Here is a 21,385-nt window from a genome sequence, read left to right as displayed (position 1 = left end):
ATTTTATTCCATTTCCCAGCTGTACTAAATACTGTCTTCAAATGATGTGTGGTTCTAATCAAAGAAATGGTGTGAATTATCCGATTTTTTTTATAATAGGCTGAGGGGCAGGGGGTTGTTAAATCGAAATGAGTGGTGAAATGTTCCAAAATTTGGGGTCTCTTTCTACAATTAGGTTAGGAAGAGTAAAAACCCTAAATCTCACCTTTCCCACATGCCGAGATATTACTTCTGGTCTTCGAAATATTTTCTATAATAAATTTGTCCTGCACTCCCAATCTTAAGTCTCACCTTTTCCGTATGCCACTTTTCGTGATTTCAATTTTTTTGAAGCTAGATTTTAATTTATTTGTTATCAGTTTCAACTGAAGCTGAATTTTGTTTTGAAACTAAAATTTGAACTAAATAAAAAATAAATTGTTTTTATTGGTCTTTATGCTATTCAAATTTACTTTTGTAACTGCAAATTCTTTCCTTATAATTGCAACCATTCAGAACTACTCCAATACACACTCCTGAGTCAACTTTCCAGCAGGCGTCCGCAGAAGAACTTCCTGCAGCAATAGCAATAGCAGGAGTCCGCAGTAGCTGGTTTAATTACTTTTTATTACATGTTTTTTTCAGGTGACAAATATGATGGGTATTGAATGGATGAGGCGCCATCTTGGTGAAAAGTATAACCTTCATGTTTTGACCTTCTCGCCTCCCAATAGCATGCATATTGACGTATCATTTACTGCAGTAAGAGAAGGCTTACTTATTGTTAACCCTAACAGACCGTGCAATGAGCTAGATATTTTTCAAAAAGCAGGCTGGAAAATAGTGGAAGCACCTAGACCTGCTAAGCCTACTTCGCATGTTTTGCGGATAAGTACCAGTTGGTTAAGTATAAATGTGTTACTGGATGACAAAAGAGTAATCGTGGAGAGTTCTGAATTACCAATACAAAAAGTATGTTTTCTATCCTAACTAGTCATAAGCTCGTGGAAATCCACATGAATTGGCCTGCCACTACTTTCCATTACTATCTTTGCCTGACAGACGGAAAGTTGGGTATTATTATATCGTCATTAATATGTTATAATATAGTCATTATCCTGTGGAAGAAACCACGGGGTCGTCGTCTGCATATTATCTACTCTGCAAGGAAACCGGATTAAAGCTGCGCGCAGCCATTTTGAATGCACAAAATATGGCGGTTATTAACGCCGGATCAAACCACAAGTAACTGTGTGCCCCAGTGTTTAACGCCACAATGTGCGTTTAGCAATAAAGCGCTTCATAAAGCTGTAAACTGGGTAGCACATCAAGGTGGAGCAATTTCAAACAGGTATACAGTATGTCGAAAATCGAGTAAAGCGTGTGAATAGTATTTGGAGTGTAACTTGAAATTTTTGTTTTTTCTAACAAATTTACCTAAAAAAAATAATTACAGTTTACAATCAGTTAGCCAATTTTATTTATTTTGCGAAATCATTTTCCGTGAATGTTTAAAACGTGACAGCATTTTCAGCGCTTAGTATATACAGTTGAACTATGTGGCCCGAATAATAACATAACAAAATGAATAAAAAATAAAAAAAAAACAATAGGAATAAATAAGAATAGCTATACCTAGCCAGCTGGTTTCAGGAGGATACTGCCTCCAAATCTACGTTTTTAGGTAAAATCTTTAAATTAGTTTGTATAAGATTTCTACATGGCTAAAAAGTGTGATGTATATTCAAAAGTATATTCATCTTAACATTTTAAAACATACAGCAAATAAATATCCCTATAGATACAAATTATTTAGAAGAGAAGAGGAAACCTTCAAACCTCAAACCATCACTTCCTAACCAAAATGGCCTCGTGAGCTTTTTTTTCTAAATTAATCTGTTTAATTTCGAATTATTTTAAACCACCTTCAAGCATATCTTTTGTTTGCTCAAAACACGTAAGTCCACTGGGAAGGTAGCAATCCGAACTTTCAACAGTACTTCCAGAAATGATTTTATTTTTGGAATGATGCAAATAAATACTTCCTTCATATTTCTTTACTTCTCTTTACGGTGAATTCGCCGGGCGAATTGTATCTATGTGTGCGTAGTTTTGTTTGTTTTGATTTTCTTTCAAAAAATTTTCTTTGAAGTAGCCAAACATTTTTTAATTTTTATTGGCAAAATGCTTCGTTCTAAACTTTTCACCAATTAGAACGCAAATTTTAGTGTTTGTTCTTAGAAAAATTTATTACTGAAAAGAATTCAACATAACTGCCTTGTTTCAATACCCATACCAGTGTTTAAGTTTAAAATACTGAATGTATTATAAAATTATTATAAATTTGCAAAAACCCACTAAATTCAGAAAATGTACCAGTTAATGTACCAATTTCATAATGTGTAAAGAAATTGCAAATGAGTAAGCGAATGATTTAGCACTACTTCTTTTACAGATGTTTGAATCGCTTGGTTTCACCTGCATTAAAGTAAAGATGGAGCATGCTAATGTCCTAGGAGGAAGTTTTCACTGCTGGACATGCGATGTAAGAAAAACAGGAGAATTAAAGAGTTATTTTTAAGATTCTTCATTATTTTTTTGACCTATTTAACATGCCAGATAATTAAAGAAGAGATGGAGTGATAGATGAGTGTTTTTTCCTATGTCAAAGATTTTCTGTTTATACTTATAAATATGTTACGTTTATGCTTTTATGCGCCCTAGTATAGCATAAATTGTGCCATTTACTTCAGTGTTTTTTTCTTAATCTTTTACCTAACTTGGCTACCATTGTAATTACGGCAGTTATTATCCTATTCTTTGGAAAACATCTTTGGTAGCCATGATGGTCATGAAATTTTAAAAAAAGGGATAGAATTTTTTAATGCCAACCAAGCGCGTAGTACTGTATGTTGTGCTACATTATAATGTCCAGCTCTTGATTAAAGTTAGCTTGCTTGTTAGTAACATAAGCCTTTTCAAATGCAACAAATGACTCCAATGGAGAAATAAAAATGTATGAAAGTAGGGACTCAAAATCGCCCCAAAAAAAGCTGACTCTAAGTGAGGTTTCGGAGGTGAAGAAAACTTGGATCAACTTTTTATAGCGTTTAAGTATTTTTTTACATTTTTTGCACATCATACAGTTATGACATGTTGTGCAAAAATAATTTTATTTTCGACATTTTACTTTCGACAGCGTTTTCTACAGCAAAAGATACCAATCAATAATCTTTTATAATAAAAAGTAAAAAATCCTATCGCTTGAAAAAATGATTGACTTGTGCCTTGTGATGCGCATGTCCTGAAAAAGCCTGGATCAGCATTTCATGATTTAAACTTGTTGTGCAGATGCATATGAAACATATGAACATGCGGTAAAACTCTTTTATAAAGTTCAATGACATCTACATGTGCACACATAACACCTTCTCATCATCTTTTAAATCTTTTTTTAAAGCATGTAATTTAAACACCCTTGCAACGAAATCTGGTCTATCAGAAGCAGATTGACCAGGTAACAAATTAGTAACAGTTTTTGGCTTATTTTGGGTTTCAAGTAGAAGATAAGTAAAATCTTGGTAACCTTTCTTTGAAACCGATGCAATTGCATCAAGGTACATCTGATGTATGTTACGCGGTGAGCTAGAAAAGGTAGGAGGCAAGACAACAATACTACCTGCACGTTACGTTGATGTGCAGTATTTTCCAGGTAATCCATAAGTCCTTGTTAGGACTCGCTCGAAGCTGGTTTTGATTTCGACGAATAAATAATAAGCCTTTACCTTTAACATATGCGCCTACTAAGAATGGCTAAAACAATTCCTTTGCTAAATGAAGGGCATTCATTCTAACTGGGTAAGCCTATTACTATCTACAGTTGCATGCTCCTTAACATGGGCCATTTTTGGTCTCAACTAGGCTCACCACGAGGTAATAAAATGAGGGACATCATAAAAATGAGATTAATATTTCACAATATATAAGGAATTTTCGGCAAAGATTGTTTTACATATATCCTAAGACTTGGAGGTCCATAGCCTGCTGGTGGTCTAAAGGTTGCCGACGAAAAAGCAAAACTAAATCCATTATTGTATACCCTAATATACTTTTTTACTTGAGAAGAGTTGCTGCTTGATAATTCACGTACTTCAGTAGAAAACTCTATTAAGGCAGGGACATTGTGACAACACTTAAAATAGTTTTCATTATTAAACTTAATCCATTAAATTGACATGCAATATTAAAATCACCTGCAGAATTTAAAGGAGGAAACATAATCTTATCACTATGTCGAGAAAAAATTAAACATTGTGGAGGCCTAGTTTGATGACGCAAAATGTCTGATCTACACCGGGCATTTGCCAGTCCAACATTTTATTAGCACGTCTTACATTTAATTGCAGAGCATTTTCTTCCCTAACCTCGTTGAGAATATTTCAATTACCTGGTGAATCATGATGTTGCCTTTGTTATTCAAGATGAGGACTATTAACATCTGCATCATTTCGTAGGCCAGAAAGACAATGTGCATAGTTATGCGCTTAAAATTAAACATTATTATTTACAATTGCAGGTGGGAAATAGCTATGCTGAAATAGAAAATGGGTAGAGGAAAAATATTCAAAAATAGCTACGTGTTCCTTTGTAAACAATTAACAAAAATTAGAACAAAATAAAAGGCAACTAAGTGATCTGGCTAACCACGAGAGTGCTCTCAGAACAAGCAAACAAAGTAAACATGTTTTCTCACAAGTAGCAAACAGAACAAAGTACTCAGACCAACTAAATGAGAAGCTTCCTTAATTCAGAAATTTACCTCTTCATTCACTTGCTTCCACTTTGCTCGTCTCCTTGTTTATTTCTGTTATTTTCTTCAAACAAAAGCTGGGTCGAAAACTAAAAACCTTGGGCTCTGCTTGAATTCAAAAGATAAAGCTGCGCGCAAACATTTTGAACACACAGAATACATTTATTATCAAAGAGATTAGTCGGTGACCTCAGCACAGACACAGTAAAAAAAGGGTAAACGTCATGTTAAGCACTTAAGTGCAGAAAAAATCGTCCCAAAAATACAAGTTACAGTATGTTGTGATTAATAATTAATTATTTTAACTAGCACACCAAGCGACGATAAAAAATACGTAAATAAAAAAATGGGAGAAGGATCTCCCGAAACGTCGCCTACTAAACTATCATGTTCAAGAAATGATAAACTTTCCACAGTAATATGAATACTGAACAGACAAACCGAAATAATATCTTCAATAAAAAAATGAGTTTAAGCTTTTATGAAACCTAGATGAAACGTAAAAGTCAATAAAACCAACTATTTTGGATTTATTTCGTTTTTTAAACAGAATTTTAGCCTGTTAAAACTCCTCGTAAGCTTTATTAAATTTCACATCACAAAAAAAAAAAAAAAGATAACAAACGACTATTGTAGCTTGATGAAATTGGCGAAACCAACTAAGCATAAAATAATAATGGAAAATCATTTACTTGCTAAAATAATAGGGTTTTTTTTTGGTTTTGTACCTTTTGTACCGTTCAACAAGTTAGTTCTGTTTTCAGCACTCAACAAACTAATAATTCACGTACCGCTACACTAGACTGGTATTCTTCCGTGCTTCGGTGGTCTCGGTAGTAAAAACGGAGATAAAGAAGAAGTCCATCTTAAAGTTCTACCGGCTAAAGCAAGAGAACAATAATTTTATTTTGTGGGATCGGTTTTCGTAAAATTTGCAAAATTAATTGTGATTCTATCGGCCAATCAAGGTGTTACCAATCATATAAAAGATACTCGAGAAATGTGTTCATCAACAACTTTCAAAATACATGGAATCAAATAATCTTTTGTCATCAAAACAGTTTGGGTTCCGTAAGCATAGATCAACTGAAACTCCTGCAACTTTGTTCTTAAATGACATTCACAAAGCAATGAATAAATCACAACTAACTAACGCCATTTTTATCAATCTTAGCATGGCTTTCGATACAATAAGTCATACCGCCATTCTGAATAAACTCCTGAATTATGGCATTCTCGATCATGAAAAGCAATTTTTTACTGATTACTTGTTTAGCCGTTGGCAGCACGTTTCCTACAACATCACCTATGTTCGAGTCAACCGTATTTTGTGGCGTCCCTCAAGGATTAATACTGGATCCGCTGCTTTTTTTACTCTATTTTAACAGACTGAAAAGTAACTAAAGAGCTTTGAAATTATAATGCACGCCGACGCCATACTCATTTACTATTTTTTATTTTTCATTTTAACAATATCTCTTCAATCGAACATGCACTCACCAATGGCTCAAAGAATTTATCGGACTGGTTAGAAGAAAATGCGCTAATCTTGAACCTTAAACAAGGAAAAACAGATGTCATGCTTTTTGGGACACAATCACGACTTACAAGACAAAACCAAAACATCAGCATTTTGTATCGCCTAGATAAATTTAACAATACTGAAAGATACAAGTATTTAGAATCAACCTGGATTTATAAGTAACTCTGGTTAATCATTTAAAGTCTGTACACAAGAAAATATATGGGAGACTTCGACTGTTACGTAAAATTAGATCTCATCTAATAGCTACCGCACCACTGTGTATCTACCAGGCTATGATCGAACCGAGCAAAACATAATGTTCATTTACAAATTACTTCCACTAGCCATACAGAATGCATATGTTGAAGTAACTAGACAGCAGAGCACATAGTATTCTCCGATACAGCACTAACACTGCAGCAATTCATAATTATCAGATGAGAAAGCTCTGTACCACCGTGCATAAATGTTTAATAGGCAACGTTCCTAATTTTGAAGAGTATTTTGAGGTGATTGTTATAACATAATAAACTTCCGCTTGATATACGTTCAGAAATTGACACAAAAGACTTTACCGTTAAGTTAAAGATTTTTTTGTATGAGTTAAAATTTGAGTTTTTAGTAGTTTTTTATATACCTATCAGTTCGGTATGTCAATTGTGCTATGTCCCTAATTCTTGTCTTTTTCCATTTGACACCAGTGCGTTTTTTTTCATTTTGTTTTTGTGGTTCTCTCTTTTGTTTGTGATTTCTAATATTTTTAACTGTGTTTATAATGTACACATAATAAATAATGTTTTTAACTTTTGATATTTATTAACAAACAGGACTTTATAGAAAGAAGCTTCTTTAACTGATAATTGAAACCTGTTAAAAATATTATTGAAGTAAAAAATTAATTAATAAGCAAAGGCAACATTAGTTTCACAAGGTAATGGAAGGATAAGACTGTAAAAGAGGCTAACCAACGTAGGGAAGACACTGCTTCGTGACAAAATGTAAGACGTGTGACTGAAAATGTTGCACTAGAAAATGCCCGGCGTAGAGCAAACCTTTTAATATTGTATGTGAATTTTATGGAATAAATTTAATAATCACAGCTATTTTAAGTGTTGTCACAATGTCCCTGCCTTAATAGAATTTTCTACTGAAGTACTTGAGTTATTAAGCAGCAATTCTTCTCAAGTAAAAAAGTATATTAGGGTATATAGTAATGAATTTAGTTTTGCTTTTTCGTCGGCAAACTTTAGACCACCAGCAGGCTATAGACCTCCCAGTTTTGGGATATATGTTAATCTTTGCCGCAAAATCCTTATATATTGTGCAATATTGATTGTGATGATGTCTCTCATTTTATTACCTAGCGATGAGCCTACTTGAGACCAAAAAATGGCCCATGTCAGGAAGCATGCAACTGTAGTTAGACATAGGCTTACCCAGTTGTAAGGCCAAGGGCCTTTATGTGTCGAAATCAAAACAAGCTTCGAACAGAGTCCTAACAAGGACTGGTGGATTACCTTAACTTTAACTTGAACCCAGAATGGGCAGAAATTGTTACTAATTTGTTACCTGGTCAATCTGCTTCTGTTGAACAAGATTTGATTGCAAGGGTGTTAAATTACATGCTTTGAAAAAAGATTTAAAAGATGGTGAGAAGGTGTTATGTGTGCACATGAAGATGTCATTGAACTTTATAATAGAGTTTTACCGCATTTTTATATGTTTATGCACCTTTAAAATGAGAGTTTAAATCACAAAATGCTAATGCATGTTTTTTCAGAAAGATTTGGCACATGGGAAGCACAAAGCATTCATATTTTTCAACAATAAGAATTTTTTTATGAAAGATTCTTGGGTAGCATACTCTGCAGCAGAAAATGCTGTCGAAAGTAAAATATTTTGCACAACATATCAAAACTGTATGATGTGCAAAAAATTAAAGAAAAACGAAGACGCTATAGCCTAAATTTTCGTCACCTCCGAAATCTCACTTAGAGTCGACATTGTTTTTGGCGATTTCAAGTCCCTACTTTGGCACACTTTTATTTCCTCATTGGAGTCCTTTGTTGCATTGGAAAAGGCTTATGTTAACAGCAAACAAGCTAATTTTAATCAAGACCTGGATATTAAGCGCAGCATACAATACTACGTGCTTGGTCACCATTAAAAAAGCCACAGTTTTTTTAGAAGTTCATGACCATTATGGCTACAAAATTTTTTTAACTGTCGCAATTGCAATGGTACCCAAGTTATGTAAGAGATAAAGAAAAAAACACCAAAATAAATGACACAATTTATCTTACACTGGAACAGAAATGTTACATATGTTATAAATGTAAACAGAAAATCCTTGACATATGAAAAAAAACACTCATCTCTCACTCCATATCTTTTTTAATTAACTGGTATGTTAAATAAGTCAAAAAAAAATGACGAATCTAAAAATAACTCTTCAATTCTCCTGTTCTTCTTACGTCACATGTCCAGCAGTGAAAACTTCCTCCTAGGACATTAGCATGCTCCATATTTACTTTAATGCAGGTAAAACCAAGTGATTCAAACATCTGTAAAGAGAAGTAGTACTAAATCATTGGCTTACTCATATGCATTTTCTTTACATCATTATACAATTGGTACCTTAATGGAAACAATTTTCTGAAAATCGTGGGTTTTTGCGCAACTCGGTGTTGGCGAACATTAATTCTCGCAAAATTCGAATTTTATATTTTGTACGAAGCGAAACATCTTTTTGATTTCCACGAGAAACAAAAAGTATGAGATGAATTTAAAATACTGAATGTAAACACTCATGTTAATTTCTTTTCAATAATTATTTTTTTTAAATAAACACTGAATATTGCGTTTTAATTGGTTAAAAGTTTAGAGGGAAATATTTCGCCGCTAAAGATTAGAAACTGTTTAGAAACTTTACGTCAAAGCAAATTTTTTGAAGCAAAATCAAAACAAACAAAACTACGCACGCACAGATACAATTCGCCGGCGAATTCACCGTCCAATTCGCTTCGTGGAAACCCCCCTCCCTTTAGGTTTACCTATCCCTATATGAAAGAGATAAGTTGACTGCAATTTCAGCAGTCTTCTTTATTTTCCTAAGTAAATAACCTTGAAACAGAAATATTGAACAACTCGTGATTATTTGCGGCAATTATTAAATTATAAATAAAAATAGAAATAAATATAAATAAAAATAGAAATATAGAGGAAGTACTTATTTGCAGCATTTTAAAAAGAATATTATTTCTGGAAATACATTTGAAAGTTCGGATAGCTATCTTCCAACTGGACTTAGAGCACGCGTTTATGAAGAAACAAGAGATATGCCTGATTAAGCTAATTAATTAAGCTCACGAGGGTCATTTTGATTGAAAAGTTATGGTATGAGGTTTGCGGATCTACTCTTCTCTATATTTTGTATCTATAGGAATATTTATTGTCTGTGCGTTTTTATATGTTAAGATAAATATATCATCATGCTCTCTAACCATGTAAAACCTTAAACCAATCAGTTTTATGATTTTAGCTACAAACGTAGATCTCAAGGCAGTATACTGCTGAAGCCAGCTGGCTAGGTATAGCTATTCTTATTTATTCCTATTGTTTTAAATTTTTTATTCAGTTTGTTATATTATTGTATATTTTTATGTTGGAGTTGTGGCTATCTAGCTAGCTCTTTATTAGCTGCATCTGGCTAAAAAGTGAAAGTAGTAAAATGAAGTTTGACAAAACAAATTTCTTAATTAGTAATCCTTACGCTTAATGCACTTAGGTGGCTGAACCTTTTATTACTGACATGAAAATTTATTCTAGAAAATAAAATCGCTGTGTGATTTTTTAGGTAGACGAGTAACGGCAGGCTGTTACCTGTGTTTTTATTTAAACTGAAGTTGTGATAATTTTTTTCTTGGAAAAAGGGTGTTACACCCATAGCTATGCATTTGGAACACGGTTTACCTGTACTAAGCCATTCACCTGCTGTTAAAAAACAGACTGTTTCCTATAATTTAATTTAAACTGAAGCTGTGATAAAGTTTTTCTAAAAAAGGGTACTACGCTTTTATGGATTGGTCACACGGTTGAACTGTATATACTAAGAGCTCAGTCCGCTGTCACGATTAAGTTTTGAATATTCAAGGAAACGCAAAAATAAATAATATTGGCTAACTGTTTGTAAACTGTGATTTTCTTTTTTTAGCTAAAGTTGTGACAAAATTATTTTTCGAAAAATATGTTACAGCCTAAACACTATTCACACATTTCACTCGATTTTCGCCATACTGCATACCTGTTCTAAAGTGCTCCATCGGGATGTGCTGCACAGTTTACGGCTTTATAAAGTGCGTTATTCTAAATCGCTCATGTGGCGCTAAACACTGGCTCACACAGTTACTTGTGGCTTAACCCGGCGTTTTGACGCGGGTCCCCCAGCTAGTCTTTGTAATAAAAGCCATATTTTGTGCAAAATGATTGGGTGCAGTTTTATTCTGGTTTCCTTTCAGAGTGTATAATTTACTGGCAGGCGACCCCGTGAATTCTTTCACGAATCAAGACTACTGTCTATATTATGATACCCAAAGATGCTAACGGAAAGTAATGGCAGGTTAATTCCTGAGAATTTCCACTGGCTTACGACTAATTATTAAAAAAGGTAGAAAACATACTTTCTGTGTTGGCACTTCCGAACTCTCCACGATTACTCTTTTGTCATCCAACAATAACACATTTATACTTATCCAAGGGCTACTTATCCGCAAAATATGCGAGTCATGTTTAGCAGGTCTAGGTGCTTCCACTATTTTCCAGCCTGCTTTTTGAAAGATATCTAGCTCATTGCATGGCCTGTCAGGGTTAACGATCACTAAGCCTTCTCTAACTGTGTTAATTGTTGCGTCAATATGCATGCTACCTGGAGGCGAGAAGGACAAAACATGAAGGTTATACTTTTCACCAAGATGGCGCCTCATCCATTCAATACCCATCATATTTGTCACCTGAAAAAAAACATGTAATAAAAGAAATTAAACAAGCCATTGTAGCAAAAAAGTTCTGCTGTAGACTCCTACCACAATGTTAACGCAGGAGTGTGTGTTGGAGTAGCTGCATGCGCGCAAATATGGCAAAAGAATTCCCAATAACGAGAGTAAAATACACGAAACATAGCAATGAAAACAACTTAAACCGCTTACAAGCAATTCATAATCAAGTTCCATGAAAATCCACATCACGAAAAAGTGGAATACGGAAAAAGTGGGACTTAAGATTAGAAATGCAGGGTAAATTTTTAATAGAAAATATTACGAAGAGCAGAGTAATATCATGGTATGTGAGAAAGGTGAGATTTAGGAACTTGTAAAAAGGGACACCAAAATCACGAAAGTTGGGAAATGAAATAAAATGACGCGTATGACCACAAGCAATTGAAAAGCCGCTTCTATGTAAGTAACCGCACTGCAAACGAGGTAAAGCTCACACTCACTTCTAAATGTTCACAGTTTTAGTACTTCTGATCTCACTTGGTTAGGTCCCAAATCTTAAATGGTGCTATTTTGCTGCTGATTTTTCAGGCCTATTTTTCCGAGTCGTAGAGCGCGTTCCTCCAGAATGAGGATATTGTAGAAAGCACAGCTAGCACACCTTTGATCTTGGTTACTGGACGTGCTGGTCGACAAAGTAAAATGTTTGCAGTTTACCGGCTGCACCGCACCGGCCAAGTGACGCGCCTATATTTCAGGCCTCAAAAATGGAAATTTACCCACATCAATTTGTGAACACCTTCTCCAACTAATGATTTGAATAAAAGTCTGGATAATTGGGATTAAAAAAAGCTGGAAGAGTAAGCAAATCCAATAAAACAATTTATTAATCTGTTTTTATTATCTATTTTGTCGGTCTTTCTGTTTGTATAGCAAAATTGATTCGTGTTACAGAAATTTTGGACGGAAAATTATCAATCACGAATCTTGCTCGATTTTTCATGTTATAAAGAATTTATATAATTGATAGATTTCACAAGAAATAACTGTATTTTTTATTCTGTTTTTTTAAAAAAAAATTCCTATCCAAGTCATAAGGAATTACTAGGGGAAAAACTTATTTTTTCCTCACAATCGCGAAAAGGGATGAGATATTGAGAATTTCACGTAAAAAAATTCCAAAAAATACCAAAAAATAAACACATTTGGGGCGTTTTAAGAAAGAATCTAAACAGCTTAACATTTCAAAATAGTGCTTATCTAAAATGAGGTTTGTATTAATCCGGAAAAAATTGTTGTTGTTTATTCTGACTGGCATTTTTAGTTTATAAATTGAAGCCACAATCCACTTAGGAAGTCATTGCTTGCTAAGTGGATCCAAGGAGTCTTTCCTAACTGCTAATTGCTAATTTAAAATAGCTGAACATTTAATATTCATTAGCAAATTATAACTGGCGAGTTAATTTATACAGTTTACAGTGACTGGCGAGTCATAATTTGAGGGAGTTAAAAATTTATATGACAACAAAATATGTGGAATCGCAGTCCACATTTCAGTTCTCGCTTTAGCATGTTTTCGTTTGCAACATAATATTTTCATTCTACTGAATCCCTGATCCTCTTTGTTTCACAAGGAATCGTTAATAGTTGGTATCAGCAAATCTAACTAAATTCAAAGTATTAATACAAAATGGTTTGTAAAACATTTTTGTACCTTGTTAAGGCGGTTCTATTGACAAGACAACTATGATTTCCGTACCGTTTCATTAGACTGGTACTTTAATGGCTCCCTTTCAAGTAAAAATGACTAAAAATAAACTTAAATAACTTCCATACCTGGCTTCTTTGCACGAAAATATCTTTTCCAACTCTCATAAAATCAGCGGCATCGAAGCATGGCTCGTATTCAGTTGTCACAAATCTACCCTGAGCTGCTAATTCATGTCTGTCCTTCGTAGATTTTATTTGATATTCCTAATACTGCAAAATTTATGGTTGTATTATGGTGTCATGTATTAAGGTGATTAAGCAAACAAAATCTATCGAGAATTAAAGAAATAAATCATTATATTTACTGGATCATACAGCTCGTCTGACATAGTAGCTTTTGGTGCCGTTGTCCATTTAGCACCTCTCGAAAAATATTCCTTTATTAATGTTCGGTATGCACGATATTCAAAGAAACGGTTTCTCCATGCCATAGGTGATTCAATTAATTCATTTCCGACGGCTAAAAGAAAGTCACGAGGCATAGCTGCTTCCAATCCAATTGAAGTAAAATCTGGTGTACTAAATTCCTAAAAATGCACAACAATCTGTTATGTATTTCTTTGCGACGACAACAGCATATAACATCTGGCAAAAGCAGGTGCCAATGGAGGTGAATAAACTGAAACATGCATTTATAATTGTCATACATCCACATTGCCAAAGAAAATCATAGGAAGCAACAGCAGACAGCAACAAAAAAAACAGAAAAAAATGTACACATCGACGATAGAAACAAAAAATTACGGAAGACTTAACCATATACGACAACAGATGATCTAAACAGAAACACGACAACAGAAACAAGAGACAGATAACAACGGTAACAACAAACTAAACAAACTGATAACTTCAGATTTCCATAGAAAAAAATGAACGACAATAGACGATACAAACAGACAAAAAACAAAAACACAAAAAAACAACAGGCAACGATAGATACCTATAAAGAATAATACACGACAGTACATGATACCATGACACAACAACAACAAAACAAACAAAAACAATCTGCGACTGACAATGTAAGCAACGATGACGGTTCTTACTTTTTGATGATCGACGATATCGGGGCGTCTGACAATAACGCCCTCCTGGCGCAAAATATCACAAAGTATTTCGACTTCCGCGTTCATCTTATTGATTAACTCCTGAGGGTATTTTTGCCCGCCATGCTTTCTTAAGTAGTCCCACTGTGTTTCACCTGTGCAAGCTTTTACTTCTGGTGTAAGTACTGGTATACATGCATTGTCTGCCCTACCAACAATAACTTCTTCTAGAGGATCCCAGTCATTGTGAGAGTTTACCACTGGAGTTGAATATTGACGAAACGATGAAGTCTGAAATAATTAACTAAAAAGTCATTAAAGTCATTAAAATTCAAGGAAAGTCGCTTGTCGCTATAAAAAAGCATTAAAAATGGCAAGCATAAGTCTTTTTAGCAACTTTGCAGCTTCAATAAAAAATATGCCAATTAATTGTAACTCATATCGTTTCTTAAGCTAGGGCGTTACGAGGTATTCTTTTCCTGTGCATGAAATGCAACATGATACATTGCACTCGCATGTAAAAGACCCGTTGTGGCCCATAAGCAACAATTTCTTAGGTACAAAAAAATTGTTGCTGCAACACGTGGACAAAACAAATCCATTCTATTTTGCTGCAGGAAAAAAAAAATTAAACAAATTTTGTGCTAGCAACATTTTTTTTAAATGTTTTATTGTGTTGCCATCCTCTGCAGGTTGTTGCAACACATTTTTGACACATATTCTTTATTAATCAATTAAAATCACCCATATGATCATTTAAAATGTTTACATTCAGCATGTGGCTAAAAATAGTAAATAATATATATAATAATAGTAAATAATAATAAACTCTTGCCGTATATTGGTAGCAAAATTGTTTGGTATATTACGAAGATATTTAAAGATATGGTAGACCCTTTTGACACATGTTGAGTATATTCAAAGTATCTGCTTAACATGTCCCTTTTTTAAAACATTTTTATATATTATAAAACATTGATAAATTCCCTACGAGTATATAAGAAAATAAATTTGTGAAAAAAAAAACTGGAACGGAGAAAAATTTTTTCAAACAAACAAGTAAGTTAAAAATTTGTATTGATAAATGTGAAACATGGCTTCTAAACGTACAAATAAAAACGATGGCAATAAAAAAATAAATATTAAAAAGAACAGTATATAAAAGGAAAGTATAACATTATACTTTAGGGGGGGGGTTCACACTAGAATAAAGCATGCTTAGTATAAAAATGAATCATGCTTTGACTAAAGCAAGTTGCCTGTAACATCAAAGGGAGATTTATAAACAAAATTTAAAACAGAACGTTCATGTTGTTGTTTTTCTCACATACGAATGAACTTTCACTTTCATAATACCCGCTCAAAATCCTTACTTTTAATACTCAAATATTTGTGCATAATTTTCATTTTATTGTTTTATGCACTTATAGCAGCTAAAGCAAAAATAAAGAGTGCCTCGAAGCACTCTTTATTTTTGCTTCATTTAAAACATGTTTAAAGCAAGTAAACATAATTTGAAAGATATTTTAATAAAGCAAAAATGCGTTCACATTATTAATCACGCTTTAAATGTGCTCTAAATTTCTAGCATGCCTTTAAAATTCTAGTGTGACCCCCCCCCCCCCCCCCCTTAAAGTCTTTAATTTTGATACAGAGTGTGTGTGTTTAAAAAATATATAAAATTCGTGACTCATATTTGGGGCAAGATAATGTTATAAAGAAATTTTTTCTGTTCTATCCCACCAAAATAACATTTTTATAGAATAATTTTTCTAAAACTTACTAGAAACTTAGCATAAAAGTTACATCCGTAAAAAAAAAAAAAATTTTTTTGATAATTTCAACTCTAAGGGGCTATCGTATCCTTAATGGCAACCAACTTTTAGATGGTACGTTTTCGCACAAAGAGCCCGCTATCACATTTCAGATTTATCTTCTCGGTCGACAATGCCGTTACGTGATACTATCTTTCCTTGTTTCGTTTGTAAAAAAGGCTTGTTGGTTTTTGTGGTAGCTACACGCGCAACATGTTCAGGAGCAAGAAATGAAACAAGTCCCTTTGCATGCGCATGAAAAAAAATCGTGTCGTCCTCGCTTTATAGCACTATTTTGACATTTTAAGTGTAGTGCATTTTCAAATTAAACTGAATTGGATGACGGAATGCCTGGAAGTTCTGCTCTTTAGAACAAATCCAACGTTTAGACGTCTACTTGATAAACAAATATTGCTTTTCCTCTTTTCCTGCTCTTATCCTCCTTTTTTTAGCTGTTTATTAAAAAAACTTAGTTTGCGTTTTTAAGTTAACTTGAACAAATCTTACGCACTTCTCATTACCCTGTCACTTCACACTAGGTATTATTTGTTTGTTAAGAAACTAGATATTATATTTTTATACTTTTGTACGGAGCGTCATATCTGCCAAAAATCGCACCGCTACTTTCACAGTTTCTTTATGACGTCCTGCGGAGCTGTTGGACGTCCTACGGGTGTCTAGGACGTCCTGCAAACTTCTAGCACGTCCTAAAAATCTCTAGGACGTCCTGCAGTCCTCTAGGACGTCTTACAGGGTGTGTAGGATGACCTACGGGACTCTAGGACGTCCTACGGGGCTCTAGGACGTCCTACAGGGTGTCTAGGATGACCTACGGGCCTCTAGGACGTCCTACGGGCCTCTAGGACGTCCTAAGTGAATCTAAGACGTCCTAAGAATATCTACGACGTCCTACAGATTCTCTAGGTCGTCCTTGGAATATCTAGAACGTCCTACGGGGCTCTAGGACGTCCTACAGGTTCTCTAGGACGTACTAAGGGTCTCTACGACGTCCTACAGGTTCTCTAGGACGTCCTAGGAATATCTAGGACGTCCTACGGGGCTCTAGGACGTCCTAAGGGTCTCAAGACGTCCTAAGTATATTTAGGACGTCCTACGGGCTCTAGGACGTCCTAGAGATCGCTAGGACGTCCTAGGGAATATCCACATGGTTTTTTGGCGTCTACGTATAACTAATAATATTAGAAGAAGCAAAGAAGATTTTTTAAGCTTACATTTTTTAATACTAATGTCGTATTTGCTCTAATGGCTGCGATTTCGAATAATGACATTGTGACAAATTGATTTTAACAAGATATTGCTTTTCTTTGACACGGACGCAGAAAGGACTATATTGATTATGGCAACAGTGTCAGTCGAAGAAGTAAGTAATTAAGGATATAAAGTGTGTCATTTCCGTATTGAGATATCAAAATCTTGTGATTTACTTTGTAGCTAGCTGCATAGCTATCAAAACTGAAAAGTTTAGCTAGCTTAACTGTTCTGTCTGATCCCCGACTTTTTTGTTATTTTATAGATCTGCCAATTTCTGATTAAAAGAGGTGTGGACAATCCTACAGTAGATACTTTGAGAACCAACAAGGTATTAGTTACTAATAATTTTATTTTCTTACCACTTGGTAGATAGATAGATAATAATATATCCAAACATTTTATTATTATTTCTATTGTCTGTTTCAGATGGATGGTGAAGCTGTTCTGCCCAATCTTAGGACACTGCCCAATCTTTGGACATAAAAATGCCCAGTCTAAAGACTAGCCGGCCAGTCTTAAGACTGGGCAGTGCCTCACAAGATTAGGCAGGAGACCATGTAAGGCCCATTTTCAGACGCCTTTTAGATTCTAAAGAAGGGATGTGCCACACAAGCTCTGTTATTTCCAAGACCCAACAAACATTTTTAAGCACATTAAAAAATCATATTTGGCGTATTTAGCTACACCACAAAAAACGAATTTGCCAGTACTGTTGAATTGACCAGGCCAGTTTTTGGACAAAATAAAAATCGTAGCTAGCCAACTAACTGTGTGGCTATAGCACCTATTATACATTTAGCATTTTCATACAGTTTGTTGTAGCCAAGTTTTGAAAAATGTTTATATATGAAGAGTCAGATAAATCTTATTTAACCATATTTAGTTAGTTAGCTAGCTGGTAACTTTATTGGATGAGAAGTTTAGCTAGCTAGCTAGCTAATATGTTTTAATAGTTTACATGGTATAATTTTTTAGCCTTTTGATTTGCAGGAAAAGTTTCATTTTAAAGTTCCTGTAGCTACAGTCAAAATTTTTTATTCTTTTTTTTGTCTTCCACATTCGTTCTACGATTGGACATGTACGTCCGTAGATTGGGCAGTCCAGTCTTAAGACTGGCCGCCCATTTATCACTGTAAGAAGATTGGCCTGGCCAGTCTTAAGACGGGGCCCGTTTCAAGATTGGGCAGAACAAAGCTATTAATGCATCCACTGACGAAATGATGAAATCAATGGGTTTGACAGCATTAGGAGATATCCTTGCCGTCAGAGCTTATACAAAACATGGTAAAGCCAAATTATCTGACTGTAAAAAAGATAAAGTTAAGGCTGAATTAGCTGCTGCCATTAGAAATGGTCATGCAATGGAGAAACCAAATAAACTTTCATTTACTGTAAATGTTGGTTGCAGAACTTTAATGAGAGATTAAAAAAATATTCTTATGTGAAATGTACTAGTGGATCCAGAAAACTTTCCTTACCTCGGGACATTACTATGAGTGGTATAAAAGAACAATTGCATAAAACCTTTTTTCCAAAGGATAACAATCCAGTTTTGGGTTCATTGTCACTGTTTGAAACTTATGTTGGTAGTTTCTCTGGTGACAAGCTAAGTGATGATTTGACATTAGAGAGTTATGTTAAAGAACATAATCTGAAACATATTCGCATTTATCTCAAAATAAAAAAGAAATCCATTTTGTCCAGTTTGTTCACAAAGTTAAACAGCAATATCTTTGAGGATGACCAAGACGACGATGTTTTATTTGAAAGTCCTTTCAATACTCATAAAGTTGCTAATATTAATTTAGTTGGTGATGAAGATAATAACCGTCCTATTCTGTTAGGTTCATCCGTAGAACGCAAAAGATTGAGAGATGAAATTGATGAAGCTCATAATACGTCACTAGAGGCCGATAAAAAAAAAAGTGATGTTAAAAACGAAAATAAACAACCACAATCATTGTTAAATGAAACTGAAGAAATAGAGGATACTGTGGCAGTAAAAGAACGTCGGTTAATTGATATTATGAACATAACAAAGAATCGAGTCATGCCAGAACCTGATCTTAGTGAGGCACATGTCACAATATCCATACGCCATCCTGTTATAGGAAATAAAGCACGTCTATTTCATGATACTGCTAAATTTACTCAGGTGTATGATTGGGTTGGAGGACTATCTTTACAGCCAGAACATTTTACCCTAATCAATTTTGATCGACACAAAGTTTCTCCAGATGAAAAAGTATTCTCTGGCATATTTAATGTTAATGAAGAGGAAACACCAACACCTATGACACCAGGTGGAACAGTTGGGTTTCGTGGTTATGCTACAATGACTGTATCAGATGATGACGATGTTGTTCCACCAACTGTTGCTGAACAAAAGAATTATGTGAATGATAATCTTGTTGAAAATAGGAATCTTCAGTCAGAAATGTTGTTGGAATACAAATCTGGTGAATCTAAAAAAGAGTTTGATAGCCTGCAAGACTTTCGTGCAAATGAACTATCAAAGCTAAATAACTCTACTTTGTATTTTGATATTTCCAGAGATAATGTGTACCAAGAGTTAATTGATATTTACAAAAAGCGTGGAACTATTTCACATAAAGCTGCATTTAGATTTAGTGGCGAGGAAGCTTATGGAGATGGTGTTACAAAGGATTGTTATGCTGAGTTTTATAAAAAACATTTTGAGAAAATGGACGGTGTTATGAAAAAAGTACCACTTGATGACTGTGTTGATGAAGAAGAGTTGGAAATAATTAGAAGTATTGTAAACCATGCTTTCATTCAGTATGCTATTTTCCCTTTGCAACTGTGTAAAAGCACTGTGAAGAAACTTTTGTTTGATCGTGTTGATAAACAACAATTACTATGTTCCTTTCTCAATTTTGTCACACCATATGAGACAGAAACAATATTGCGATTTTCCAAAGAAGAAGAGACAAGTAATCAACCTTTAGTCGACGTCCTTTACAGTTATAACGTTTTCGATAAGCCAAAACCAAATAACGTATTGGCATTATTTTTGAAAGCTGCAAAAACTGCTTTGATAAACAGACCATATCTACCAATGAAATATATTGTTGAAGGTATGGGGTCATTTTTGCAGAAATTGAGTGAAAGTATGATTGATTCACTTTATTCAACTTGTACTCCAACTGCAGAATCACAAATTGAACAGATTTTTTTTAATGAAACATGCCCACAGGACCGAATAATCAGCACATATCTTAATCGCTATATTAGAAGTTGTACAAAATCAGAGTTGCTTTTATTGGTTAGATTTATAACAGGATCGTCAAGTTTGTTACCTACGTCTTCAATAAAAGTTGAATTTGTTGATCAGAATCCAAAATGCTTGTATCTTCTAGCGAAAACATGCTTCAAAATTTTAATCCTACCACGTCAATTTCGATCATTTACGCAATTTCAAACCAGTTTGAATGTCCAGTACAACAGCAATGACCATTGGTCTGTGTATGACGGTTTAAGTATTCTTGATTGATTTTGAATTTCATACTTTTTAGATACACTCTGTTTATGTGAACACACTTTTTGTTCTTATTTAGACAATATCTTTTTAGTCTTTTACGAATCTTTTTGTTAACTTACGGAAAAGAGTATGTTATTTTTTAGTCTTTAACATTTATTTGTTTGACTTTTCATACATAGGTTTAAATATTTGCTTGACACATTGTGTAGTATTTTTACCTTATTTTAAAAGGAAATAGTTTTAGCAAAATGAAACAGCGTATTTTTGGAAGTATATTCTATTTTTGTTTTATTTTTGAATGTGTATGATTTTATAACGATAGATTATTCTTGTTGGTTTCGAAGAAATTTTTCAACATTTGCTTTCCTTTTTTGGCTATGACCTCTTTAACTTGTGACATTTCTTTTGGTTGAGTCATCACCGACAAGATTCAAAAGTACACAATAAGGTTACGTGGTTTAATAAGACTCAGTTGTGTTTTGTTAAATATATGTTTGTTAAGTTCTGACGTGATTTATATTGTATCATTTTGTTTTTGTTCTTTTTACTACTGAAATACAGTTTTTTAAGATATAAAATTGTACGTATTTTTCATTTCTATTTCACACAAATTTTATAAATAAAATTTAAAATTACAACATTTCTATTGTCGATACAAGGTATAAATGAATATGTT

General features: G+C 34.0%; 2 protein-coding genes across 2 annotated transcripts; one reads left to right on the top strand and one right to left on the bottom strand.

Moving 5' to 3' along the window:
- The first annotated feature begins 421 nt into the window (after window positions 1-421).
- Window positions 422-1,468, top strand: LOC130647738 (glycine amidinotransferase, mitochondrial-like). The gene has a single exon (XM_057453695.1). It carries the CDS (start codon window positions 634-636, stop codon window positions 967-969), a length of 336 nt encoding a protein of 111 aa, XP_057309678.1. The 5' UTR covers window positions 422-633; the 3' UTR covers window positions 970-1,468.
- Window positions 1,469-6,437: 4,969 nt separating this feature from the next.
- On the bottom strand, window positions 6,438-14,452 carry LOC130647690 (glycine amidinotransferase, mitochondrial-like). The gene is made up of 5 exons (XM_057453632.1): window positions 14,122-14,452; window positions 13,381-13,602; window positions 13,142-13,279; window positions 10,994-11,323; window positions 6,438-8,878 (listed from the first exon to the last, which is right to left on the bottom strand). The coding sequence occupies exons 1-5, from the start codon at window positions 14,206-14,208 to the stop codon at window positions 8,753-8,755; spliced, it is 903 nt and encodes a 300-aa protein (XP_057309615.1). The 5' UTR covers window positions 14,209-14,452; the 3' UTR covers window positions 6,438-8,752.
- Between the last annotated feature and the right edge of the window lie 6,933 nt (window positions 14,453-21,385).

The sequence above is a fragment of the Hydractinia symbiolongicarpus genome, chromosome 6 (assembly GCF_029227915.1).
Source record: "Hydractinia symbiolongicarpus strain clone_291-10 chromosome 6, HSymV2.1, whole genome shotgun sequence".
In the NCBI taxonomy this organism is placed as follows: Eukaryota; Metazoa; Cnidaria; class Hydrozoa; order Anthoathecata; family Hydractiniidae; genus Hydractinia; species Hydractinia symbiolongicarpus.
Note: the sequence above shows the minus strand (reverse complement) of the source record. Positions and strands in the feature narration are given on the sequence as shown.